Below are 20,663 nucleotides of genomic sequence, written 5' to 3'. Positions count from 1 at the left end.
GCTTTCCATCGAGTGTTACTTAGGGATTTGTCCGAGTGATCGCTCGGTTACTTGGGCCGTGTATGGTACAGTGCTGAGTTACTGGTGTTGGGCTGTTGGTCAGTTGGCCTGGCATAGCGCTGAGTCGGCAAGGTTGATGGAAGAGACTGTTCAGACACTGATGGTTAGCATGCTGTGATTCTGGGGTGTTTGGGGGTTGTTTAGTGCAGGGCTAAGGTGTAGTTTCAAAACTTGCAGTGCTAAATATTTGGGTTTAGCAGTGTGGGCTGATGGCTATCTTTAAAGATTAGTGGGGTGGAGTGGGTTTAGCATGTTTTGTTTGTGTGTTGGTGCATTGCGTCATATGGTGTGGTTCAGGGATGTGTGTAGTTGGTTGAAGTGGTGCAGCGTTGTGGTTGCTTAGTGACACATCGGCGATCTACAGTGCTGTTTTACTTGTGGTTGGTGTGGTGGTTTTGGGGGGGCGTTACAAGAGTGCAGTACTGGGGGTTACGGTGCTGGACTATGGTGGGGGTAGTGTGATACACAGTTTCTTGTAGGGATTTCCGGTTCTGTGCTTTTGTGTTTTGGTTTCGTATAGAATAGTGCTGGGGTGTTGGGTGAAGAGGTATAGTGCAGTGTTAAGGGGAGGGGGGCAGATGCACAACTGGGACAGATCACTGGGCCCGGAGTCCCAGTGATAGGCGGAAGGGTGGAGGACTGGTTTAGAGGTTAGTTTTGTGCAGTGCACTGAGGTGATAGGGTTCCAGTTGTGCAGTATTAGACTATGGGTGGGTAGGCGGTCTGCATCACTGGTGGACTGAGGTGATAGGGTTCCAGTTGTGCACTATTAGACTATGGGTGGGTAGGCGGTCTGCATCACTGGTGGACTGAGGCGATAGGGATCCAGTTGTGCAGGGTGGGTAGGTGGTCTGCATCACTGGTGGAATGAGGAGATAGGGTTCCAGTTGTGCAGTATTAGACTATGGGTGGGTAGGTAGTCTGCATCACTGGTGGACTGAGGTGATAGGGTTCCAGTTGTGCAGGGTGGGTAGGTGGTCTGCATCACTGGTGGACTGAGGTGATAGGGTTCCAGTTGTGCAGTATTGGACTATGGGTGGGTAGGCGGTCTGCATCACTGGTGGACTGAGGCAATAGGGTTCCAGTTGTGCAGTATTAGACTATGGGTGGGTAGGCAGACTGCATCACTGGTGGACTGAGGCGATAGGGTTCCAGTTGTGCAGTATTAGACTATGGGTGGGTAGGCGGTCTGCATCACTGGTGGACTGAGGCGATAGGGTTCCAGTTGTGCAGTATTAGACTATGGGTGGGTAGGTGGTCTGCATCACTGGTGGACTGAGGTGATAGGGTTCCAGTTGTGCAGTATTAGACTATGGGTGGGTAGGCAGACTGCATCACTGGTGGACTGAGGAGATAGGGTTCCAGTTGTGCAAGGTGGGTAGGTGGTCTGCATCACTGGTGCACTGAGGTGATAGGGTTCCAGTTGTGCAGTATTAGACTATGGGTGGGTAGGCAGACTGCATCACTGGTGGACTGAGGTGATAGGGTTCCAGTTGTGCAGTATTAGACTATGGGTGGGTAGGTGGTCTGCATCACTGGTGGACTGAGGTGATAGGGTTCCAGTTGTGCGGTATTAGACTATGGGTGGGTAGGTAGTCTGCATCACTGGGCACCAAGGCGACCCATGGTATGGGAGTAAAGGAAGTGTGCGGTACTGTGGTTTCTGATGAGCTGACTGCTTGCATTCCTGAGATTTGCAGACTTTGCAGGAGAATGTTGCGTGCTGTACTCTGCTTTGTTGATTAATTGTTGTGCCGTCAGTATACAGCAGAGGGTTCATTTGTAGTGCAGAAGTATACCCGATGGACTTATTTGTGCTGGCATACTACAGTGCCTGGATCTTTGTAGCACATACCGTGCTGCCATGTTTGTGGGGCTGGCACCATACCTTGCAGGGCCGTAGCTTCCATTGGTGCAGCAGGTGCAGTGGCACCGGGGCACAGAGGCCTGAGAGGCCCGCCGAACCCCGATTACTGCTGTATTTCACAATTTAAACAGTGGCAAGGTGGTGAGCTTCCTTGCCCTAGGGTCCATGACACACTGGCTACGCCATTGGTACCATGTTGAATTTATGTGCCCCTGGCACCATATAGTGCTTAGATATTTAGGGCACTTTCAGCATATGATGCTGGGATGATAGTAATGCCGGCACTATACAGTGCTGTAATATGTGTAGTGCTGGGATATCTGTAGTGCTTGCAGCATTCACTGTTTGATTTTCATCATGTTGGCACTATACAGTGTTAAGTATTTATGGCGCTGGCAGCATTCAGTGTGTAGATATTTATGATATGGACTGCATACAGGGCTGCAACACATGTGGTGCTGGCAGTGCGCATGCTCGGTGTTTCTGGGAGTGTACACATGTGGTGATGGCAGTACCCAGTCCTGCGACAACTGTGGCCCTGTCAGTGTGTAGTGCTCGGGTATTTGTGGAGCTGGCATATGCAGGGCAGGGATACTTGGGCTGTGGCAGAGCACAGGGAATCTGGGCTGCAGAAAGGTTTAGTGAGTGGGGTAGTGATTTGCTGATATGATTGGCTGTGTGGAGAACATCGACAATGTGAGGGACAATGTTGTGATCTTCATTGCCTTGGCAGTGTGAACACTTTGTCCCGCTCTCACTGTACAGTGCTGCATTAGTTGTGGCGCTCACACATTCATCACCCAGTACTTGGATTTTATATCTATGATGCTTGTGCACACGCCGGAGATATAAGAGGCACAGGAAGTTTGAAGAGCTGGGATATTCATGGCTTTCACATTGTGGGATATTTTGGCAGGCAATATAGGATATTTGTGCTACTAAGTCCATAATTCTGATATATTTGTGGATCTAACACTATATAGTGCTCGGATACCTGTGAAACTGATACCTCACAGTGCAAGAATATTTGTGGATCAGATACTTATGAAACTGTCAGTTCACAATACTGGTATATTTGTAGATCAGATACTGGTGAAACTAGCAACTTTCAGTGCTGGGATATTTGTGGATCAGATACTTGTGAAACTGACAGTTTACATATACTTGTGAAACATGTAGTTTACAGTGCTGGCATATTTGTGGATTAGATACACGTGAAACCGACAGTTAAAAGTGCTGGCATATTTGTGGATCAGGTACTTGTGAAACTGGAGGCTTACAGCTCTAGGATATTCGTGAATTAGATACTTGTCAAACTAGCAGTTTACAGTGCTGGGATATTTGCAGATCATGTGCTTGTGAAACCGACAGTGTACAGTGCTGGCATATTTGTGGATCAGGTACTCGTGAATCTCGCAGTTTGCAGTGCTAGGATATTTGAGGATCAAATACTTGTGAAACTGACAGTTTACAGTGCTGGGATATTTGCGGATCAGGTGCTTGTGAAATGGGCAGCTTATAGTGCTGGGATATTTGTGGATCACACAGTAGATTGTGCTTAGACACTTTTGAAACTGGCAATTTGCAGTGCTGGGATATTTGTGGATCAGGTACTTGTAAAACTGGCAGCTTACTGTGCTGGGATATTTGTGAAAGAGGCAGTTTACAGTGCTGGTAAATTTGTGGATTAGAAGAAGATGTGAAACAGGCAATTTACAGTGCTGGGATGTATGTGTATTAGAAGCTTGTGAAATAGGCAACGTACAGTGCTGGGATATTTGTGGATCAGATACTCGTGAAGCTGGCAGCTTGCGGTGCTGGGGTATTTTTGGACAGATGCTTCTGAAACAGTTAGCTTACACTACTGGGATATTTGTTGATCAGGTACTTGTGAAACTGTCAGTTTACAGTCCTGGGATATTTGTGGGTCAGTTGTTAGTGAAACAGGTGGCTTACATGGCTGGGGTATTTGTGTATCAGATACTTATGAAACAGGCAGCTTGCAAGGCTGGGGTATTTGTGTATTAGATACTTGTGAAACAGGCAGCTTACGATGCATGGGCATTTGTGGATCTGGGTATTTGTGAATCAGATACTTGTGAACCTGGTCGCCTACAGTGCTGGGATATTTGTGGATCAGATATTTGTGAAACTGGAAGTATATAGATACTTGTGAAACTGGCAACTTACAGTGGTGAGCTATTTGTGGATCAGGTACTTGTGAACGGGCAGCTTACAGTGCTGGGAGAGTTCTGGATTGCACAGTAGATTGTGCTTGGACACATTTGAAGCTGGCAGCTTACAGTGCTGGAATATTTGTTGAACAGATATTTGTGAAACTGGTGGCTTTTAAAGCTGTGGTATTTGTGGACCAGATACTTATGAAACATGCAGCTTACGATGCTGGGATATTTGTGGATCAGAAACTTGTGAAACGGGCAGCTTACAATGCATGGGCATTTGTGGATCTGGGTATTTGTGAATCAGATACTTGTGAACCTGGTCGCCTACAGTGCTGGGATATTTGTGAATCAGATATTTGTGAAACTGGAAGTATATAGATACTTGTGAAACTGGCAACTTACACTGGTGAGCTATTTGTGGATCAGGTACTTGTGAACGGGCAGCTTCCAGTGCTGGGAGAGTTCTGGATTGCAAAGTAGATTGTGCCTGGACACATTTGAAGCTGGCAGCTTACAATGCTGGAATATTTGTGGACCAGGTACTTGTGAAACTGGCAGTTTACAGTGCTGGGATATTTGTGGATCAGATACTTGTGAAACTGGCAGTTTACAGTGCTGGGATATTTGTGGACCAGATACTTGTTAAACTGGCAGTTTACAATGCTGGAATATTTGTTGAACAGATATTTGTGAAACTGGTGGCTTTTAAAGCTGTGGTATTTGTGGACCAGATACTTGTGAAACAGGCAGCTTACAGTCCTGGGTATTTGTAGATGGGAAAAATGGTAGCTTACAATGCTGAAGGATTTGTGGATCAGGGTATTTGTGGATTAGATACTTGTGAACCTGGCAGCCTACCGTGCTAGGATATATGTAGGTAGGATATTTGTTTACCTGGCAGCTTACAGCACTTGGATATTTGTGTTTCAGATACTTGTGAAACTGTCAGTTTACTGTGCAGGGATATTTGTGGATCAGGTAGTTGTGAAACTGGCAGTTTACAGATACTTGTGAAACGGGAGGCTTAGGATGCTGGGATATTTGTGGATCAGAAACTTGTGAAACGGGCAGCTTACAATGCATGGGCATTTGTGGATCTGGGTATTTGTGAATCAGATACTTGTGAATCTGGCCACCTACTGTGCTGGGATATTTGTGAATCAGATATTTGTGAAACTGGAAGTATACAGATACTTGTGAAACTGGCTGCTTACAGTGGTGAAATATTTGTGGATCAGGTACTTGTGAACGGGCAGCTTCCAGTGCTGGGATATTTTTGGATAGCGCAGTAGATTCTGCTTCGACACATTTGAAGCTGGCAGCTTACAATGCTGGAATATTTGTGAATCAGATATTTGTGAAACTGGAAGTATATAGATACTTGTGAAACTGGCAACTTACAGTGGTGAAATATTTGTGGATCAGGTACTTGTGAACGGGCAGCTTCCAGTGCTGGGAGAGTTCTGGATTGCACAGTAGATTGTGCTTGGACACATTTGAAGCTGGCAGCTTACAGTGCTGGAATATTTGTTGAACAGATATTTGTGAAACTGGTGGCTTTTAAAGCTGTGGTATTTGTGGACCAGATACTTGTGAAACAGGCAGCTTACAGTCCTGGGTATTTGTAGATGGGAAAAATGGTAGCTTACAATGCTGAAGGATTTGTGGATCAGGGTATTTGTGGATTAGATACCTGTGAACCTGGCAGTCTAGAGTGCTAGGATATATGTAGGTAGGATATTTGTTTAACTGGCAGCTTGCAGCGCTTGGATATTTGTGTGTCAGATACTTGTGAAACTGTCAGTTTACTGTGCTAGGATATTTGTGGATCAGGTAGTTGTGAAACTGGCAGTTTACAGATACTTGTGAAACAGATAGATAACATTGCTTGGATATTTGAGGATCAGACACTCGTGAAACTGGTAGTTTGCAGTGCTGGGATATTTGTGGATCAGGTACTTGTGAAACTGTCAGCTTACAGTCCAGGGATATTTGTGGGTCAGTTACCAGAGGAGCAGGCTGCTTACATTGCTGGAGTATTTGTGTCTCAGATACTTGTGAAGCAGGCAGCTTAAAGTGCTGGGATATTTGTGGATCTAACTGGTAGCATACAGTGGTGGTATATTTGTGGATCTAACTGGTAGCATACAGTGGTGGTATATTTGTGGATCAGATACTTGTGCAATTGACAGCATACAGTGTTTCGATGTTTGTGGATCGGACACTTGTGAAACTGTCAGCTTACTGTGCTGGGATCTTTGTGGATCAGAAACTTGTGAAACTGGCTTTTTACAATGCTAGGGGATTTGTGGATCAGAAACTTGTGAGTCTTGCAGCCTACAATGCTGGGATCTTTGTGGATCTGAAACTTGTGAAACTGGCTTTTTACAATGCTAGGGGATTTGTGGAACAGATACTTGTGAGTCTTGCAGCCTACAATGCTGGGATATTTGTGGATCTCGTGAAACAGGCAGCTTACGTTACTGGGGCATTTTTGTACCAGATACGTGTGAAACAGGCAACTTACAGCGCTGGGATATTTACGCATCAGTTAATTGTGAAACTGGCAGTTTACAGCGCTGGGATAGTTGTGGATCAGATAATTACAGCGCTGGCATAACTGCTGTGCCCGATATGTACCCTGGCTGGACATTTCTCGTCGGGCAGTGCTGGCTGTTGGTGGCAAGTTGTATGTAGTGCTGGGAGGTGAGAGGTCATGGGCAGCAGAAAGTGCGGCCATATTTGGTCTGGCTGTAAACACTGCTTAGATATTTGCTGTGCTGTAGGCATACAGTGCTGCAATATTTGCATCCATGGCAGTATACACTATTTGTAATGCTGGCAGTATACAACGACCTTATGTCTCTGGTGTAGGCAGTATACGTTATTTTTAACGCTGGTAGTATACAGCGAATGTGTGTCTCTGTGCAGGTCGTATATAATATTTGTAATGTGGGCAGTATACAGGGACTGGATGTCTTCAGTGCGGGCAGTATGCAATATTTGGAATGCTCAGGTATACAGCAACTGGATGTGTGCGGTGCAGGCAGTATGCAATATTTGTAATGTGGGCAGTATACAGGGACTGGATGTCTGCAGTTCAGGCAGCATACAATATTTGTGATGCCGGCAGTATACCGGGACTGGATGTCTGCAGTGCAGGCAGTATGCAATATTTGTAATGTTGGCAGTATACAGGGACTGGATGTCTGCGGTGCAGGCAGTATGCAATATTTGTGATGCCGTCAGTATACCGGGACTGGATGTCTGCAGTGCAGGCAGTATGCAATATTTGTAATGTGGGCAGTATACAGGGACTGGATGTCTTCAGTGCGGGCAGTATGCAATATTTGTAATGTGGTCAGTATACATGGACTGGATGTCTGCAGTGCGGGCAGTATGCAATATTTGTAATGCTGGCAGTATACAGGGACTGGAATGTCTGCGGTGCAGGCAGTGTGCAATACTTGTAATGTGGGCAGTATACAGGGACTGGATGTCTTCAGTGTGGGCAGTATGCAATATTTGGAATGCTCTGGTATACAGCAACTGTATGTCTGCGGTGCAGGCAGTATGCAATATTAGTAATGCGAGCAGTATACAGGGACTGGATGTCTGCGGTGCAGGCAGTAGGCAATATTTGTAATGTGGGCAGTATACAGGGACTGGATGTCTGCAGTGCAGGAGTTGGCAGTATACAAGGGCTGGATGTCTGCGGTGCAGGCAGTAGGCAATATTTGTAATGCGGGCAGTATACAGCAACTGGATGTCTGCAGTGCAGGCAGTACGCAATATTTGTAATGTGGGCAGTATACAGGGACTGGATGTCTGCAGTGCAGGCAGTATACAATATTTGTGATGCTAGCAGTATACAGGGACTGGATGTCTGCAGTGCAGGCAGTATACAATATTTGTAATGCTGGCAGTAAACAGGGACTGTATGTCTGCAGTGCAGGCAGTATGCAATATTTGGAATGCTCTGGTATACAGGGACCGGATGTCTGCGGTGCAGGCAGTATGCAATATTTGTAATGTGGGCAGTATAGAGGGACTGGATGTCTTCAGTGCGGGCAGTATGCAATATTTGGAATGCTCTGGTATACAGCAACTGGATATCTGCGGTGCAGACAGTATGCAATATTTGTAATGTGGGCAGTATACAGGGACTGGATGTCTTCAGTGCGGGCAGTATGCAATATTTGGAATGCTCTGGTATACAGCAACTGGATGTCTGCGGTGCAGGCAGTATGCAATATTTGTAATGTGGGCAGTATACAAGGGCTGGATGTCTGCAGTGCAGGCAGCATACAATATTTGTAATGTGGGCAGTATACAGGGACTGAATGTCTGCAGTGCGGGCAGTATGCAATATCTGTAATGCTGGCAGTATACAGGGACTGGATGTCTTCAGTGCGGGCAGTATGCAATATTTGGAATGCTCTGGTATGCAGCAACTGGATGTCTGCGGTGCAGGCAGTATGCAATATTTGTAATGTGGGCAGTATACAGGTGCTGGATGACTGCAGTGCAGGCAGCATACAATATTTGTAATGTGGGCAGTATACAGTGACTGGATGTCTGCAGTGCAGGCAGTATGCAATATTTGGAATGCTCTGGTATACAGCAACTGGATGTCTGCGGTGCAGGCAGTATGCAATATTTGTAATGTGGGCAGTATACAGGGACTGGATGTCTGCAGTGCAGGCAGCATACATATTTGTGATGCTGGCAGTATACAGGGACTGGATGTCTGCAGTGCGGGCAGTATGCAATATTTGTAATATGGGCAGTATACAGGGACTTGATGTCTGCAGTGCAGGCAACATACAATATTTGTAATGTTGGCAGTATACAGGGACTGAATGTCTGCACTGCAGGCAGTATACAATATTTGTGATGCTGGCAGTATACAGGGACTGGATGTCTGCGGTGCAGGCAGTATGCAATATTTGGAATGCTCTGGTATACAGCAACTGGATGTCTGCGGTGCAGGCAGTATGCAATATTTGGAATGCTCTGGTATACAGCAACTGGATGTCTGCGGTGCAGGCAGTATGCAATATTTGTAATGTGGGCAGTATACAGGGACTGGATGTCTCCAGTGCGGGCAGTATGCAATATTTGGAATGCTTTGGTATACAGCAACTGGATGTCTGCAGTGCAGGCAGTATGCAATATTTGTGACATTGGCAGTATACAGGGACTGGATGTCTGCAGTGCAGGAGTTGGCAGTATACAGGGACTGGATGTCTTCAGTGCGGGCAGTATGCAATATTTGGAATGCTCTGGTATACAGCAACTGGATGTCTGCGGTGCAGGCAGTATGCAATATTTGTAATGTTGGCAGTATACAGGGACTGGATGTCTGCAGTGCAGGCAGTATGTAATATTTGTGATGCTGGCAGTATACAGGGACTGGATGTCTGCAGTGCGGGCAGTATGCAATATTTGTGATGCTGGCAGTATACAGGGACTGGATGTCTGCTGTGCGGGCAGTATGCAATATTTGTGATGCTGGCAGTATACAGGGACTGGATGTCTTCAGTGCAGGCAGTATGCAATATTTGTAATGTTGGCAGTATACAGGGACTGGATGTCTGCAGTGCGGGCAGTATGCAATATTTGTAATGTTGGCAGTATACAGGGACTGGATGTCTGCAGTGCAGGCAGTATATAATATTTGTGATGCTGGCAGTATACAGGGACTGGATGTCTGCAGTGCAGGCAGTATGCAATATTTGTAATGTTGGCAGTATACAGGGACAGGATGTCTGCGGTGCAGGCAGTATGCAATATTTGTGATATTGGCAGTATACAGGGACTGGATGTATGCGGTGCAGGCAGTATGCAATATTTGGAATACTCTAGTATACAGGGACTGGATGTCTTCAGTGCGGGCAGTATGCAATATTTGGAATGCTGTAGTATGCAGCAACTGGATGTCTGCGGTGCAGGCAGTATATGTAGGAAGCTGGCTCTCTATAGTGTACTAAAATGAAGTACACTGTGCTCCGTTGTAAAGTGTGCCAGCAGTTAGGCTTATCAAGGAGTTGTGTTAAGCACTTGTTGGACTCACAGAGGCAATAAATGTGACACACACACAAAGAATAAATCCAAGACCAAGTTAGAAAAAGTAACACTTGCTTTTATTTATGCTTTGAACCAAATAACTTTGTTATAGGGTAAGCAGTTTTCAAATTAAAAATACTTTGCTGTTTCATGTAATTTTTAGAGTCTTCAATATTAACCTACAGAGGTAAACAAAGATGCAGTTTCACGGTTAAATACATGACTTGCTATCCCGATGTTCAGGGGTTTAGACTAGCACCGGGCAAGGTTCAGGTTGGTATCCAAGGTGCACCCAAGGCAGCCCGAGGGTGGCTGGGTGCAGAGGTTAAAGTTTAGGTTGGTGCCCAATGTTAGTCAGTGGAGGCTGAGGGGGAACGTTGAGTGCTGCTCACAGGTAAGTACCAGCGTAGCAGAGGTTGGTCTCTGGGGGTTAAGGCGAGCATCGGGGTGGCCACAAGTCAGCATCAAATTTACACCCTCAGCCGCACAGGGGCAGCCTTATGCAGAGTGCCAACACAGCGTTGGGTGTCCAATGCTATGTAATGGAGGCAGGGGGTATCCATTGCAGTGCTACTCAGAGGTGAGTAAAGCGGGTCAGGGGTCGATCTCCTGGAGTTGAGGTAAATACCAGGGGAGCCACAAGGCAGCTCCAAACTTACACCCTCAGCAGCACAACGGGGAGGGGTGCAGAGTGCCAACACATGCCGTTTGGATTTCAATGGAGGAGATGGCTTCCAGAAACAAGCTACAGACTCTGGCCAGGAGGCTGGGAGGGGTCAACCCACAGCTCCCCAAGTAAGATGAGATGCCAGGGGTCATAAGGACACCATCAGTTCAGGTCCCCAAGGCTCAGGGGCTCCAGATGCAGAGGTTTCTTTAGACTCTGGAATCAGCTCACTAGGTGTGTCGCAATTGGAGGATGCCTTGGATTTAGGCTGCAGGCGTCGCTAGGCAGTCCGGCAGGCATCAACACACAGTGGACTCTTGGTCAGAAGTGCCAGGGAACCTTCACTGGACCGGTAGGACACTTGGAATCGGGCCAGGGGCATCGGGTGCTTGCGTCACTTCTGGTGTTGGGTTTCGCAGCTCCTCAGGCAGGCTTCCTCTTCTTTAAAGATGGTTTCTTCTGGACAGGTCCACTGTCCATGGGAGTTATTGGTCCTTTCAAAGGCAGGCAGTCCTCCCAAGGCTTTGGAAGACGATTGGCTGCAGGACGGGTGTCTTCTGGTTGCAGGTTTCTTTGAAAGCTGCTGACAGGCCGGTGGGGCTGGAACCAAGTCAGTTGGTGTCTTCAGTCTTCTCTGTTGGCGAGGGTCCAGCTCTTAGGTTTCAGGAATCTGATTCTAGGGTTCAGGGCTACCACCTAAATACTAAATTTAGGGGTGTTACAGGGAGGGCCAGGTGGTAGCCAATTGGCTACTCAACTTTAGGGTGACTACACTCTTTCTTTGGGCAGTGGCATAGCCTTAACCCTATCGGCCTAATTCCTTCTATGCAAGATGGAGGAATTTAAAAAGTAGTGTCCACTTCAGTTCATCCACCTTAGGGGTGGGACTGGCAGGGAGTGGCCACTCCTACCAATTTCCTTAATTTTCCTGCCAACCCTGCTTCCAAAAGTGGGGTCTTGAACTGGGGGTCAACATTCTTCACCATTTGGAGAGGCCTGGGTCGCATTTTAAAGGTGGCAAGGCCTTTGAAGCTTCCTGCCCTGGAATGTCAATCCTGCCTGGGAGACGAGGTCGCACCTCTGCCCAGAGCAAGCCTTTGTTCTGAGCCCTCAAGAGCACTAGTTCTCACTTCAGGGGTCCAGAAATTTGTGTAAGGTAGCTGTACTGGTTTAGACCAGCCAGTGCCTACACTAGGAGTTGGTAGGTTTTGCACGGCTCACCTCTAAGGTGCCCTCTGAGTGCAAGTAGTAATAAATCCATCAGTGGATTCAATGAGGATTTATTAATACAATATGTTTGCTACTGAACGTCCCTGTGGTCAGTGAAGCCATCATGAAGCTGGGGAACTTATAATGACCATTGTCCAGCACATGTACTTAAAATGGCTGCACTGTTCACTTGCTATGTCAGAGAATCGACAAAGACATAGCAGGGCATATCAGGGACGGGATGTCTGCGGTGCAGGCAGTATACAATATTTGGAATACTGTAGTATAGAGTGACTGGATGCCTCTGGTGCAGGTGGTGAACATTATTTGTAATGCCAACAGTATCCAGGGACTGGGTGTCTGTTGTGCAAGCGGTGTACATTATTTGGATAAGTGCGGGGCTGGCTTGTATATTTGCAGTGGTGGCTGGCCAAGGTGTCTGAACATTTGAGATGCTGGCAGCATGCGGTGTGTTTGTGGTCCAGCGGCAGGGTCTGTTGTGATTATTTGTGGTGCAGTGAGTATACAGTGTTGTATTTGTGGCCCTGGCAGTATACAGTGCATAGGTATTTCCCGGATGTATACAATGCTGGGATATTTGTGGCGCACTCACTATAGATATTTGGGGAGCTGGCAGGATACATTGTTATGGTATTTGAGGCCCTTGCAATGTACACTGTTAGGACATTTAAGGCCTTGGATAGTTGCCATGCTGGTAGTGTACATTGGCTGGGTATTTGTGTTCCAGTATCAGTATACAGGCAGTGATGGCGATCTTAGGTGTTCTGATATTTGTGGAACTGGCAGGATACATTGTTATGGTATTTGAGGCCCTTGCAATGTACAGTTTTTGGAGATTTGAAGCCTTGGATAGTTGCCATGCTGGTAGTGTACATTGGCTGGGTGTTTGTGTTCCAGTATCAGTATACAGGCAGTGATGGCGATCTTAGGTGTTCTGATATTTGGGGAGCTGGCAGGATACATTGTTATGGTATTTGAGGCCCTTGCAATGTACACTGTTAGGACATTTAAGGCCTTGGATAGTTGCCATGCTGGTAGTGTACATTGGCTGGGTATTTGTGTTCCAGTATCAGTATACAGGCAGTGATGGCGATCTTAGGTGTTCTGATATTTGGGGAGCTGGCAGGATACATTGTTATGGTATTTGAGGCCCTTGCAATGTACAGTTTTTGGAGATTTGAAGCCTTGGATAGTTGCCATGCTGGTAGTGTACATTGGCTGGGTGTTTGTGTTCCAGTATCAGTATACAGGCAGTGATGGCGATCTTAGGTGTTCTGATATTTGGGGAGCTGGCAGGATACATTGTTATGGTATTTGAGGCCCTTGCAATGTACAGTTTTTGGAGATTTGAAGCCTTGGATAGTTGCCATGCTGGTAGTGTACATTGGCTGGGTGTTTGTGTTCCAGTATCAGTATACAGGCAGTGATGGCGATCTTAGGTGTTCTGATATTTGGGGAGCTGACAACACATGGCATTTGAATATTTGCAGCATTGATTGCAAACATTATTTCTATGCTTTCTCTGCTGCTAGTATACCGTGTTGGATGTAAGTGGTGCATTCAGCACCCATTGCTTGGACGTTTGTGGTTCCAGCAGTATACACAGCAGGGATGTCTGTCGTGTTTGAAGCATATGTGTTTGAATGTTTTAGTGGGTGGGGGTGCGCGTTTCTGTGATTTGTGGCTTGAATGTGAGAGTGTGGTACTGACATGTTGGATCCCTGGGGACACTGGGAGTGTATCGCTCTAAGTGGGTGGCTGAGATGCTGGAATATCTAAGTGACCGGGTCAGTGTGTCCGGGTGTGGTTGGATACTTGGGATGGCGCAGATTTGGGGGGCTATTGAATCTGTAAACATCTAAATTCTTTTTTTATTTTTATTTTAGGGGATTTGGAAAGCAAGGATTCCAGTGTCAAGGTAAGACTGACCCATCGAGTCTGTTGCATTGGTTTGTGGTCCTTGGAGGCTGGTGCCCTCTTAGTTGCATGTCATTGGTGGTTGTGTTGGGTCATTTTAAGTTGGTTGCTCCTGACAGGGGGGCTCTTATTGCTGGATCTGTTGTGGTGCTGTGAACCTCTATCAAAAAGTGTGAACCCAGGCAGTATTTTAGGTGAAAAATAAGGATACATGGAGGGGTCCAGAGTTTTTCTCAGGAGCCTGCTGCTGGTTCTGCTGAACACGTAAGCTGCCGAGTCTCGATTCCACCCCCTGCCTCTTTGTTTTCTTCTACGCCATTCGTATCTGTTTATTTCAATCATGTAGGTTCTTTCCTGTCTGTGTTCACCGTTTCCCTAGTTTTCAGTTCCTGCCTCCTTCTCCCTCTTGCTCTGGGGTGATTGGGGGGGTTGTCTGATGATGAAAAATACTTGCTGGTACCCAGAAATGGGTGTCGATGCCCACCACCGACAAGAACCGGCACAAATTAAGTGCTGAGTTAAAGATGCACTACTGCTTGGAGCGGGTGGTGCCTTTGGGTGCAGCGCTTTATGCACACCCCAAAGCTGCTGATAATGCATTCCTGGTTCCCTCGGTTCTGCCCTGTGAGCTGCTTCTGGCATGCATGCCCCGCATGTGCTGGGATTGCTCCCTGGTAGTGTAAGTGAACGCCTGGATCTGCAGTGCTGCACGTGTGCCTCGGGTGTGCTCTGTTGTACCTGCTTCTCAGCGCTTGCTCAGAGCTCAGGCCAATCCAGGTGTGCTGTAGCTGTGCCTCCGACACTCAGTGTGCTGTGAGTGTGCACTCTAGTGTGCAGTGTGCCCCTCCAGGGCAGTGAACATGGTCCTCGGTGGTCCACCGCACATGATTGCCTCTGCTGGTCCTGTTGGCCTGGAGGTTCATTCTTTGGCATTCCCTGTGCAGGGCTGTGAGTGAGCTCACAAGTGTGCAGCCTGCCTCCCCACGCCCATGTGCCATGAAGCCGAGTAAACCCCTTGGTGCGCGCTAGAGTATCCGCTGGGAACTGCTCAGAGCTGCCCGTGTTTTCCTCTCTGGTCCGGGCTGTAGGTCTCACAGTGACCTTGCAGTGGGTGTGCAGTGCCTGTTCCTCGGTGTCTCCTACTGTGTCTAGTGTTTTTCTTGATGGCGGCACAGAAATGCCTGTTTCTTCCTGCTTCGTCTGGACTGCATGTGGGCGACCTTGGGTGTGCCCTGGGCGTGCCCTTGGGTCGGCAGCGTCTGCCCTTGTGTGTCCTGTTGTGCCTAGCTCGGTTGTTGATGTCTCCCCAGAACTGCTTGTGTCTTCCTGCCTGGTCTGGGCTGTGTATGGGGTGCCTTGGGGGTGCTCTGTGCTTGCAGGGAGTGTGCACTGCCTGGCGCGTTAGTATGTCTTGATGTGCCTACTGTTTTTGGTGACACTTGACCCCTGCCCGGATCTGCCTGTTCCCACCCGTCTGTTGAGGTCCGTAGGCCCGTTGATGATCTCGCAGTGCTATGAACGTGCCGCTGGGTGTGCAGTGCCCGTCCCTTTACTGTGCCGCCATAGTGTATGCTGCTGTCCCTGGTGTCTGGTAGCACGAGTTCTGAGCTGTGTTTGCTTCCGGTTCCACCCCTGAGGGTGTCTGTGCAGTGCTGTGCACGTGCCCGCGGGCGTGCAGTGTTTGTCCCCCGGTGCAGTAGGGCTAGTCCTTGCTGTGTGCTTCAGGTTCTATCCCTGAGGGTGTCTGCAGTGCAGTGCTGTTCCCTCGGGCGTGCAGTCCCCCCCCCCCTGTGCAGTAGGTCTGGTCCTTCCTGTTTGCATCAGTTTCTACCCCCGAATGCATCTGTGCAGTGCTGTGCCCGCGGGAGTGCAGTGTTTGTCCCCCGGTGCAGTAGGGCTGGTCCTTCCTGTGTGCTTCAGGTTATACTACCCCCGAGGGCCTCTGTGCAGTGCTGTGCGCGTGCTCTCGGGCGTGCAGTGTTTGTCCCCCGGTGCAGTAGGTTTAGTCCTTCCTGTTTGCTTCAGTTTCTACCCCCGAGTGCATCTGTGTAGTGCTGTGCCCGCGGGAGTGCAGTGTTTGTCCCCCGGTGCAGTAGGGCTGGTCCTTCCTGTTTGCTTCAGTTTCTACCCCCGAGGGCATCTGTGCAGTGCTGTGCCCGCGGGAGTGCAGTGTTTGTCCCCCGGTGCAGTAGGTTTAGTCCTTGCTGTTTGCTTCAGGTTCTATCCCTGAGGGTGTCTGCAGTGCAGTGCTGTTCCCTCGGGCGTGCAGTGTTTGTCCCCCGGTGCAGTAGGGCTGGTCCTTCCTGTGTGCTTCAGGTTATACTACCCCCGAGGGCCTCTGTGCAGTGCTGTGCGCGTGTTCTCGGGCGTGCAGTGTTTGTCCCCCGGTGCAGTAAGGATCCTGCCGTGCCCGCGGATTGGTGCGGCGCTGGCAGTGTGCCCTGCCCTCTTCGCGCTTCTTCCGCCCCTGGGTTTTCCTTCCTCAAACCCGGCCATGCCCCTGGGACTCGCGGCGCAGCCTCCGCTGTCTGGTGGAGAATGTCTGATGGTCTTATATCTGAGAAAGGATGGACGGAGCGGGAGTCGCCCCTCTCAGGCCGGGGAGAAGTGTGTGGGGGGGAGGGGACTGGAGCACTCCTGCGGGGGCTGCGGGGGGCCTTTGTTACGCCCCTGTTTTTGCATAAGTAGTGAGGGGGCTCCATCACCCTGGTGTTCTCGCCTGAGGCTCCTCGGGGGAGTCGAGAGCTGTGCAAACCAGGTGCGTGTTTCATAAGAGGCCAGTTGGGGTCTCTGTACTCAGGCCGCTATCCCCGGAGCCTGGAGGTTTAAAAGCCGGTGCGGCCTCCGAAAGTAAGGTTAGCAAATGACTCCCTCAACAGGGACAAAAAAACTCAAGTCCTGGGCTTTCCTTTAACAACAAAGTGCATGCTGGGATTTACATTCGGTGTGCAAGGGTTTAAAACACACCTCAAAACAGGGCAGAGAGTGACTGACTCACACAGAGTGCATCTGGCCTGCCACTGACTAGGACAGAATGCGTCTGACTGGAACAGAGTGCGTCTGACCTGTGACTGACTGGGGCAGAGTGCGCCTGACCTACGACTGACTTGGGCAGTGTGCGTTTAGCCTGCCACTGACTGGAACAGAGTGAGTCTGACCTGTGACTGACTGGGGCAGAGTGCGTCTGACTTGGAAAGACAGTGTCTGATCTGTGACTGACTGGGGCGGAGTGCGCCTGACTCACACAGAGTGCGTCAGGCCTGCAACTGACTGGTGCAGAGTGAGTCTGGCCGGCGACTGACTGGTGCAGATTGTATCTGACCTACGACTGACTGGGGCAGAGAGAGTCTGACCTGTGACTGACTGGGGCACAGTGCACCTGACTGACAGAGAGTGCACTGCCTGGCCTGCCACTGACTTGAGCAGAGTGTGCCTGGCCTGCTACGGACTGCGGCAGAGTGCACCTGACTCGCACAGAGGTGCATCTGGCCTGCCACTGAAAGATGCAGAATGCATCTGACCTGCAACTGACTAGGGCAGAGTGTGTCTGACCTGCCACTGACTGGTGCAGAGTTCATCTGACCTACGACTGACTGGGACAGAGTGTGTCTCACCTGTGACTGACTGCGCATAGTGCGTTTTACTCAAACAGAGTGTGTCTGACCTGCGACTGGGGCAGAGTGCACCTGACTGACACTGTGCGTTCGTCCTGCCACTGACTGGGACAGAATGCGTCCGTCCTGCCACTGACTGGGACAGAATGCGTCCGTCCTGCAACTTACTGGGTCAGAGAGTATCTGATCTGTGACTGACTAAAACAGAGAGCGTCTGACCTGCGACTGACTGGGGCAGAGTGCGTCTGACCTGCGACTGACTGGGTCAGAGCACACCTGACCTGCGACTGACTGGGGCAGAGTGCGTCTGACCTGCGACTGACTGGGGCAGAGTGCGTCTGACCTGCGACTGACTGGGGTAGAGTGCGTCTGACCTGCGACTGACTGGGGCAGAGTGCGTCTGACCTGCGACTGACTGGGGCAGAGTGCGTCTGACCTGCGACTGACTGGGGCAGAGCGCGTCTGACCTGCGACTGACTGGGGCAGAGTGCGCCTGACCTGCGACTGACTGGGGCAGAGCGCGCCTGACCTGCGACTGACTGGGGCAGAGCGCGCCTGACCTGCGACTGACTGGGGCAGAGCGCGCCTGACCTGCGACTGACTGGGGCAGAGCGCGCCTGACCTGCGACTGACTGGGGCAGAGCGCGCCTGACCTGCGACTGACTGGGGCAGAGCGCGCCTGACCTGCGACTGACTGGGGCAGAGCGCGCCTGACCTGCGACTGACTGGGGCAGAGTGCATCTGACCTGCGACTGACTGGGGCAGAGTGCGTCTGACATGCGACTGACTGGGGCAGAGCACGCCTGACCTCTGACTAACTGGAACAGAGAGTATCTGACCTGCGACTGACTGGGGCAGAGCACGCCTGACCTCTGACTGACTGGGGCAGAGCACGCCTGACCTCTGACTGACTGGGCTCAGAGCGCGTCTGGCCTGCGATTGACTGGGGCAGAGTGCATCTGGCCTGCAACTGACTGGGAGATGGGGAATGTTGTGCAGATGTACACAGATGGTTTGCCAACTTCCTCTTATATATGTTAATTGTTCCATATCTGCAGGGGTACATGAACGAATGTGCCGGATAGAGATGGGTGTCCAAGCTTTATTAGTTTCGAGATTGATGCACCCCCTAAGGGCACCCCACTACAAAGTCATAATTAAAAGTGCAGAATGAGAAATGTCCCACTCTGGAAGCCAGTGCTGGTGTCCTCAGTGTTTCTCTGTTTTCTGTCTACATTGGACCGGGGTGACTATGATTATCACATGCGAGGCACCCTAAAACAATAATTTCTGTGCCCTGTATCTCTGTGCTGAGCAGACTCAGCGGGTCTCAAAGCCATCCGAGTCCAAACTCTTGCTGAGGTCAGCAGGACAACTGGGAAAATATCCTGGCTCACAGTGAGAAAAGGACCACTGAGCTAGCGCCCTGAAGCCATCTTCCCTGTTACTGTTCACCTCCTCATTACTGACTTGGGTACAGACCGGCAGATAAAATGTTAGTAACAGAATAACAGGCGTGAAGATGGGGCCTCAAATTGAGGCTGCACATCCCATTGTTGGTCCGAGGGATCCCCACCTTTATAGGGCGATGAAGAGGAGGGCTCCAGGTGACTGGTCAACGTTTACAAAAACTTGAATACAGAGCTATTGCTTTGATGTTTTCTGAAATCTTCTCTGGGGTGGCCAATGGTGGAGAATTTGGGTGAGGTCCATGGGTTTGCTTTTTAGTTCTAAATTACGCACCACTGGCTCCGTAAGGCGGTAGTTAAATTCCTCTGAAAGGGAGAAAGACAGTGTTGGCTTTTCTCGGAGATGCTTCTGCCTGTGTTATGTGAGAGAGAGAGATCTAGGTCCAGAAACCAGAATTTGGGTTTTGTATTTCCTTGTTATAGCAACCTTTAGGTGGCAGAAGCCAGAGCTCCGTGTGTGCCTGCGGTTGCAGGTGGTGGGCACCAGCACTCATTTAAGGACCCTAGGACTTATTTCTAGGTCTGACCTTCAAAACAACTATCGGTCTCTTCAGATGATTGCTTTTCCCCAAAAAAAATCATACACAATATACTTCCATACCTGAAGGGCTTTTGGTCAGCGGACTCCATCAATTGGTCTGTCAAAATGTCCTTAACATTTTGTATCTCCACCTAGAGCAGTAGGTCCGCCCACTTTACCTATTGGTTCCCCGAACTGTGAGTCACTGCGCCAAGCTTGTGCACAATGTTGACATAAACATGTAGTTCCTTTTTCTTCAGTTACCCAGCTGGTTCAGTGTCCTTTTTTTTTTTTTTTTTTAATTGGCTATATATTTCTGGGTATTTATTTTCCCTGAACTGATTAATTTTTTTATTTTTATTTTTATTTGTTATGAAGTGTTTAAGTGGCATTGTAGCTGCCGGCAATTTGAGTACTTGATTTATTCTTCAGACGTCTTTAAAACGATAATAACATGGATGGGAGAGGTGGATGGTGTATTAAACAGCTGCGCTGAGGAATACTTTAAATTTAGAATTTTTATGAAGATTTTAAGCCAGACAAGTTAAGATGATGACATATTTTCCTTTTGTTTAAAAAATAATTGTAACACATATTTGCGATAGAAAATAAATAAAAATAAACATCCCAATAGCTAGCTTAGGCCCGACCTGTTGGCTTTGGCAGCCCTTGATGGAGAAGGAGGCTGATTTCTCATCTCATGCTTTGACTTTAAGCAAAAGAGAAAAATAATTTGTAAGAGTGAGAAAAAGGGACAGGAAGCATTGGATGGTGGATGAAAGAGGCATGAGATGGAATCAAGACCAGGCACCTTGATATTCGCAGCTATTGCAGTAGGCAGAAGTGAAGAAAAACTTTGGACCCCTGCAATTATTATTTTTATAGGTTATTTGTTGTTCAAGTTAAGTACTGGCAGATTGTATGTACAAACCAATAAACATGGACTCAGTCTGAATCTTTAGAAAGTTGAGTGCTTTTTTCATCATCTTAAATCTTTCTCCTACAATTGTGATGAAAATTCTAATGTGGATTTTGTGTGGCATTTCACAATTGGCATATTTTTTTTT

The 20,663-nt window shown here is 48.7% G+C and overlaps 1 protein-coding gene across 2 annotated transcripts in view; it reads left to right on the top strand.

Annotated features, from left to right (window-relative positions):
* PRKCB (protein kinase C beta) overlaps window positions 1-20,663 on the top strand; it is a 799,526-nt gene that overhangs the window by 4,907 nt on the left and 773,956 nt on the right. For both annotated transcript variants that reach the window (XM_069209698.1, XM_069209697.1), the window contains exon 2: window positions 13,963-13,994. In XM_069209698.1, coding sequence (XP_069065799.1) covers window positions 13,963-13,994 — 32 coding nt within the window. The remainder of the gene's footprint in view (window positions 1-13,962; window positions 13,995-20,663) is intronic.

This window comes from Pleurodeles waltl, chromosome 10 (assembly GCF_031143425.1).
Source record: "Pleurodeles waltl isolate 20211129_DDA chromosome 10, aPleWal1.hap1.20221129, whole genome shotgun sequence".
Lineage (NCBI taxonomy): Eukaryota > Metazoa > Chordata > Amphibia > Caudata > Salamandridae > Pleurodeles > Pleurodeles waltl.
Note: the sequence above shows the minus strand (reverse complement) of the source record. Positions and strands in the feature narration are given on the sequence as shown.